General features: G+C 36.9%; 1 protein-coding gene across 2 annotated transcripts; it reads right to left on the bottom strand.

Annotated features, from left to right (window-relative positions):
• Positions 1 to 4,613: 4,613 nt before the first annotated feature.
• LOC145584908 (uncharacterized) lies at positions 4,614 to 7,568 on the bottom strand. Of its 2 annotated transcripts, none has more exons than XM_081641693.1 (3): positions 6,930 to 7,568; positions 6,413 to 6,721; positions 4,614 to 4,939 (listed from the first exon to the last, which is right to left on the bottom strand). In XM_081641693.1, the coding sequence occupies exons 1-3, from the start codon at positions 7,177 to 7,179 to the stop codon at positions 4,689 to 4,691; spliced, it is 810 nt and encodes a 269-aa protein (XP_081497819.1). In that variant the 5' UTR covers positions 7,180 to 7,568; the 3' UTR covers positions 4,614 to 4,688. The 2 variants fall into 2 exon arrangements, with proteins under 2 accessions (XP_081497819.1, XP_081497828.1); XM_081641702.1 differs by having other exon boundaries at positions 4,615 to 4,897.
• Positions 7,569 to 7,923: the final 355 nt, after the last annotated feature.

The following is a 7,923-nucleotide window of genomic DNA, read 5'->3' as shown; positions in this document are numbered from 1 at the left end:
ATTTAAAAACCATTGAAACATTAACTCCAATAACAATTTTTTTTTTTTTTTTTTTTGAAGGGGAGCAAAAAGCTTAGCATTAACTAGAAGCAAAAGCATCCATGAGTACAAAGGGGGCGACAGTATCAAGGACATAATTTTCCCATATTTGTTCATGATCAAAGGGAATATATCTAGCAAGATGATGAGCTGCCATGTTTCCCTCACGCTTGACGTGTGACCATTTGAGGCTCTTGAAAGACACACCCTGCACCATTGCATCACACAAAACCGCATCCAACTCTGTAAGATATGTTGCACCCTTTGACAGCCAACAACAACTTGGCAGTTAGATTCAACAACCACATCCTCGCAACCGCAAGTGAAGCATCACAATTAATTTTAACAGAACCACCAGGGGGGAACCCAAAAATTTGGACTAGAACTTGGTGTGGCAGCAGGGGTTTTATAGATGGCCTTAGCATAATTATTGTTTTCCTCCACCCACCTCAAAACACGAGCAAGCAGCAAATGGAAGGGGGTACTCTTGTTCTGATTGATAACCCCAACATAAATTTCTACAATCTAGTTCTACTCAAGTCAAACTTTTGCTTTAAATTTTGCTAATATACATGTATGGTTACAATTCTAAATTTGACAATAGTGCTTGTATATGTATATACAGTCATTTGTATATGTAGTATAACTGCTAGCATAAATAAACGTATAACAGAAAAATGCATCAGAACAACCCACCTTTAATAGAAAAATGCAGTATCAGGGGAATAGCAGAAGGGGGGAGGGGCAGCAGCAGGGGAATAGCAGAAAGGGGGAGGGGCAGCAGCAGATAATACAGAAGCAGCAGCAGCAGAAAATCGTAATTTTCAAAGGGAAGTTCAACGACAAACATGTTACTACAACTAAATACCCAAGAACCAAACCAAAGACAAAAGAATGCGGTAAGGCATATGCTAACAAGAAATCAGAAACATGAACAAAAACTTCTTCGTACCAGGCAGCTCTATCAGCCTTCTGTTACCTAGCTGCTCGCTTCTATCTTCATAAATAAAATAGGCCTAAGGTTGATCACATCGTTAGCATTCAAAAAGCATGCCACTTCTTTTGGGATTAGTGTAGCAAAGAAAATAACAGGCAGTCATATACTACAATACGTAGGCAAAGGTAAAAACAATCAATTCTTGGCATTATATTTTTATAAACAGAGACATATTACCATATATATTTCTACATAAATTTTCCAATATCATAGCCTATGTAGGATTTGAACCTACATCCTCCGTGCAAGAGCACAGTGCTTAACCCATTGAGCTAATAGGCTTTGAAGGAGTCAATTACATAGGGTGCTCCCACAAGAAAGCTCACATATTGGAAAAGACAAGATTGGCTCTTGTATTAATTTAACTCAAAATATGGCAATTTTCGAACTCTGAAATACTGTAATAGACATTGACACTTTGAAAGGACTTCACCTAACTTCTGGGTAAATTTCTTAACCAATGCAGTACAACCCTGCAAATCATGGACACCATAAGTCTATAATAACAATAGGTTGGTAAAAATTACTATTTCAAGTTTCAACACTATCCTGCCAAATGCCAACTAAGCCAAATAGCTTTACCTTTCATTTTCAAAGCCAATAAACTTCCAAATTAGAATTTTATAACCAAAGAAATCAAAACACATTACATGGACACCAAAAGAGGTATAATAGTATGTAGCTTTCAATTGTATTATAACCACCTAACCAGTAAGCTGGGACATACAGGTTTCAAAACGATAAAATAGTTGCACAGCTTGTGTTGATTATTGATAAGTAGTATAACCATTTGTGAAATTGATATCCCATATAATCACCAATCTTATCTTGATCTCCGTCATCTAAAACTAACTTTTTCTTCCACCCCTCAATCCCAACCATCCAAGATGTCACATAGTCCTCAATTACACTAAAAAAATCACAACTTGTGTTAATTTTGAAAACATTGCATAACCAATTGCAAAATTGGAAATTTGGAACCCCATGTAATCGCTAATCAACTTGTAGCTCCAACAACATGCTACTTCTGTTATCAACACTTTGTCATTTCATATCTAGATAATTTGAAGGAGTAAATTGCAACAAATAAGTCAATTTAGCAAGAAAATAAGTCAATAATAGTCTTCTGCTAGTAGCAACCAAAATAAACCATCCCAAATCAAAATTCTAATGAACTTCCTAATAGTTAGGGAAAATTTAGGGGGAAAAACACAAAATAACCTGCAATTATAGCAATATATACTATCAAATGCAGCAGAAAATCAACAAAAGAGAAAAAAAAAATTGCAATTGAACATGCAAGTAAAAAATTCAAACCAAAAACAAAAAAATAAAACAGAAAAATTAGGATAGAAAACCCTAGAAATTAACACCATAGATCAAAAATAGCAATCAACAAATAGATTAAAACACAATAAAAAAATATAGATCGCAAATCAAATTAAATAGCAATATTTCGAGATAGAAAAATCAAAACACAATCAATTAAACAAAATAATTTATAAATTCAACACAAACTCAAATTCTAGGGTTCTTCAGCAAAAAAATGGGGGATAACCTTGAGATTGTGGATTTCTTGAAATTTGAAGTACGAAAATTTAACAACTTCAGCGAAATTTGTGGTTTTGATCGATCAAAGTTGAGGATTTTTTGGGAGATATGTCGTATGAGAGGAGAGAGAAGAGATAGAGGAAATAAACGAGATTTGTTTCCCCAACTTTTACACTGGAAACAAAGTAATGGAATGGGTTAGAGGAAGGAAACGGTTTCTATTACTTAACTCATTAACCAAACATGTACTAACGGAAACGGTAACCTGATTCCGTTTCCAGCCTTATAAAAATCCCATACCAAACACCCCCTTAAGGTGTTTTTAATATCGAGGGATATGATTTTTGGTCACTAAGCGTTTAAACTGTCTTTGACACCGAGGTAGATTTAAAAAGGGTTCAACATTTAATATTATGTGGTCGCTAATTATTCAATAATTAAATTAAAGTGTTTAATTGTTTGAATAATCATGATGTTTGATGTTATTATAATTTGAGAATCATCACCAAGTTTAATAAATTGTAAAGAATGTAAGGTGAAAGAGATTACGCACCAAAACTCTTGGAACGTATATACCTTAAGTATGAACATATGGGGGGAGTTATGCGACTTTATATTTAACCATAACTTCTACTGGGAGTACAGGACGTTGTATTTTCCTTTTATTATTATGTGCAGAAATTTCGACTCTTATGAGTGGTTCTTTTATACTGGCACGGTTAGCTCCCGTGTTAGTGCCCCTTTATTAGGGTAGGTTAGGGGGAAACCCGTTTGATGCGTAATCAAAACTTAATAAATTATTTATTCACTTAGTTGTGAAGTTTGTTGTATGTTGTGTGCTTGAAAACAGGTGCAACAAGGTAAGTTGTGTGTTGATAGGTAAATGCATGTTAGTGTGATTAAATACGCTTATGTACTCAGCTTTGCTGATTGTGTGTTTATGTGTTTGTTGGCCTTGTCTTTACCTTGGCCCTATGATGACCCATTTTTAATGGAAAGTAGTGGAAACAAGTAGAGAGAAGTTTTTCAGGTGATGAAGCATATTCATGATGGGCATGAGTGAAGAGCAAATCATACTAGTTTTCATAAGTTTATGATGTGTTATTGCTTTTAATTATATTATAATATTTCTGTTGCGCGACTAACGTAAAGTTTTAAATTGGATTGGTTTGGTTAAGGGCCTACAATGGCTCCAAGTTGTAGGTTTGACTTTATTTTACTTTAGTTTGACTTTACTATCGTGAGTTGACTTTTTAAGTTGAGTCATTTTAAAATATTTTAAAGAAGAGTCTTCCGCTGTGTGTCTTTGATATTTTCCTTAGCCGTTTTAATTTCACAGTGGTGGTAATATCTTGGATTTTCCTACTTAAAGTTTTAAACAGGGCAAAACAGGTATTTTAAAAGAAAGGATTTTCTAGGGTGTTACTAGAGGTGTCCACCGTGCGAGTCGTGCGAGCTGGGTTAGGGTTAGGTGGGTCGCGGGTTGGGGTTTCATGACACACGACACGACACACGTTAGGTAGGGTGGGCCGGGTCGTGGGTTGGGTCGGAGAAGTTGGACACACTAGGGTTAGGTTCGTGGGTTAGATGGGTCGTGGGTGGGTCGAGCTGGGTTCGTGGGTTAGACGGGTCGTGGGTGGGTCGAGGTGGGTTCGTGGGTTAGGGTGGGTCAAAGGGTGGGTCGAGGTGGGTTAGGGTGGGTCGAGGTGGGTTCATGGGTTAGGGTGGGTCAAAGGGTGGGTTTGGGTTGAGTTGGGTTAGTGTATTAGGGTCGGGTGGGTTCGTGTGTTAGGGTCGGGTGGGTGAAACGGCTAAATGGGGTGTGTGATGTTTTAATTTTTACAAAATTAACAATTTGATGGCTTGCTCTTAATTAAGATGCCTACGTATCCTTATATCACAAAATAAGGAATCAAAGCCAACGTAGTTCTTATATTGTACTTATTTTGGAATTTGGGGGAGGAAGGGGGGCTTGGACCTATCTTTAGAAAATTAAAATTTAATTTTTCAATTAAATTCTAATTTTCGAAAAATAAGTTGCCTACGTATCCCGAAAGAATCAAAGCCCACGTAGTTCTTAGCGTACCTGATTAAGACTTTTCTAGCCACCCATGTTTGTTGCATCATCATCCCCGGAAGCTGCATCATCCGTTGACGACTCCAATATCATCACAGGATCATCTTCATCGTCTTCGTCTTGCTTTAAACCTTGAGTTCTTCTTTCAGCTTGATCCCAATCTTTCTTACAAACACAAATTTGAATGCTTTCCGGAGTTAAGCGAGATCTTTTTTCATCTAACACTCTTCTACCTGCACTAAAAGCAGACTCGGAAGCAACTGATGAAGCGGGAACTGCAAGTATATCTTTTGCAATTCTCGCTAATATAGGAAAACTTTTTTGATGTTCTTGCCACCATTTTATAATTTGAAAGCTGTTGTTGGTCTCATGTTGATATGACAAATAATCATTAATAGCAAGTGTTGAAGAAGATGATGATGAGAATGATGTAGATGCTTTGTGTTTTTTTTTCATAACTTTATCAAGAAAACCAAATCTAGAATCGGAAGTACTAGTATTAGTTGGTGTAGCTAAATCAAAACCATAAATAGATGCATAATGATCATAAAGGTCTCCCAAAACAGATTTGCATTTGTTAATATATTCACTAACATCATAATCGATTCCTAAACTTGTATAATAAAATTCTAAAAGATTTTCCAAACCTTCAGCTTTGACACCGGGGTCAAGAATAGCAGCAATTCCATAAATAATTGGAAATTCACTAAAATAAGTATGCCACTTACGTTTCATGCTATCAAGAACGGGACGAAGTTCATCAATCTTCATATGCTCTTCGATGGTGTGAACAACTTTAACACACTCAATTACTACTAAATGAATGTTAGGCTCGTAGATATAAGAGAAAATATGAGTTGCACTATCAAAAACATTTAAAACATCACGAACAAAAGAAGCATTAGTCCATTGACTTTCGGTTAATAACTCAGTAGGATCAACACGAGTCTCGTTGTAAAGTTGGGTCAAAATATCACGATACTTTATAGCATCATTCAACAAATTGAAAGTAGAATTCCAACGGGTAGGGGTATCAATAGACCATTGTCTTTTCTTAAGACCTCTTTCTTTACACATAGCTATGTACTTTCGTCTAACTGACTGAGTTATCCTAATCCATTTTATAACTGTTCTAATTGGGTTTAGCAATGGTTGCAACTCAGCGAGACCCTCTTGAACAGACAAATTCAAAATATGAGCACAACATCTAACATGCAAGAGACTACCACCCAACAACAAATGCAACTCGGAGTCATTTTTCAAATAGTCAATACACTTTGTGTTTGCAGTTGCATTATCAAGAGACAAAGAAAAAACTTTATTATTCAAGTGAAATTCTTTTAAACAATCCAAAATACGAACTTTGATGTTAAAACCGGTATGCCTTTCTTCCATAGCTTGAAAACATAGTATACGTTTTTGAATAAACCAATCATCATCCACCCAATGAGCAGTAATGCAAAGAAAAGGTTCGCCCATACTAGAAGTCCATGTATCACTTGTAAAACTAACACGACCATCAAAAGTACGAAATAATTCAATCAAACCACTCCTATATTTATAATAAGAAGTTTGTGTATAACGTCTTAGGGTGTTTCGGGGGACACGAGTAAATGCAGGTTGTAATGCAACTTTATTAAAATGCTCAACATTTGCATTTTCACCATAACTAAAAGGGTATTCATTAGCAATAACTAAAGTACTCATTTCATCAATCATTCTATCTTTATTATAATGGAAAGGTGTACCTCCGCCTGGTAGATGGCTCATGTATCCACCCAATTGTGTTTGGACGGGCAACTTACCCCCCGAAGGACGGGGGCCATTTTCGAACAAGTCGTGTTTATTTTGCAAATGCCGACTAAAGGTTCCGGTTCCATCTCCCGTTTTCCAACTATATGACTTGTCATTTGCACCTAGCGCCTTGCAAACTAGGCATGTATACGTGAACCTCTTTGGTTGACCGGGTTGCCATCCCGGGGGTGTGACGTCAACACCGTCAAAATGTTTCCACACCCAAGAAGTGTGTCCTCGACCTCTACTTTCACCGCCACCACCTTTCATAAATCAAATTATTGAAATTAATTTTTAAACGCTATTCATGAAAATAAGCTTTTAAATTTTAAATATTTTAATTATAATTATTTAAACGCATTTTTCATGGTAATTATAAATCATAGAAAATTGGAACTAAACGAACTTTATAATCATTAATAATAGTTTTTTTCAAATATTCATAACAATAAAAATTAAATTAGAAATTACCTTGAGATGAAGGTTGAGATGTTGGTTGTGATGGAGGTGGCATAGTTGAACTCGATGATTGGTGGGAGAAATGTTGTGGTGGAGACGTTTGAATATTTTGCCCATCTCCTAAACCATAATCTCCATATTCATTGACAAATTGGTTTAAATTTTCCGTATTAATTTCATACGAAAAATTTGCACCACCACTCCTTTGGCCACCACTTCGACCACCACTTTGACTCCTTCCCATTCCTCCTCTTGAGCCCATTTTTTTTTTTTTATGATTACTAATTATAATATGGAGAAGAACTTTTTTTTTTTTTTTTTTTTTTTTAGAATCTTAAGAATACTAATAATAATAGTAAGGAGATTTTTTTTTTAACAAAAATAAAACTCTATATAACACTAAATAACACTTGAGAATTTGAGAACAATTAAGAATTTTTGAGTAAGAGAGAAAGAAAGCTTGAGTTGTGTGGAAATTTCAATGAAATGGAATTGGTATTTATAGGAAAAATTGAGGGGATGATCATACAATACAAAAAAACTAGCCGTTAACATTCTTCATCAAATTCAAAAAAAAAGTAGCCGTTAGTTTTGAAAATTATTTGGAATATGGCTGTTAGGCTAGGCGGGTTGGGCGGGTTGTGCGGGTTGTGCGGGTTGTGCGGGTTGTGCGGGTTGGCGGGTTGTGCGGGTTGTGCGGGTTGTGCGGGTTGGCGGGTTGGGCGGGTTGTGCGGGTTGTGCGGGTTGGCGGGTTGGGCGGGTTGGTGGGTTGTGCGGGTTGGCGGGTTGGGTGGGCTGGCGGGTTGTGCGGGTTGGTGGGTTGGGTGGGCCGTGCGTGATGGGTCGGGTTGGGTGGGTTCGTGGGTTGGGTGGGTCGAATCACGTGGGTCGAAATGGGTTGAACGAGTTGGGCCGAATCATGTGGGTCAAAATGGGCTGGGTCGAAATGGGCTGGCCTAGAATTTTTGGACCCATGACGCACCCACCTTTTCAAACGGGTTGTGC

Source organism: Chenopodium album, chromosome 2 (assembly GCF_948465745.1).
Source record: "Chenopodium album chromosome 2, dcCheAlbu1.1, whole genome shotgun sequence".
Taxonomy (NCBI): Eukaryota; Viridiplantae; Streptophyta; class Magnoliopsida; order Caryophyllales; family Amaranthaceae; genus Chenopodium; species Chenopodium album.
This window is presented reverse-complemented; position numbering and strand designations above follow the sequence as displayed.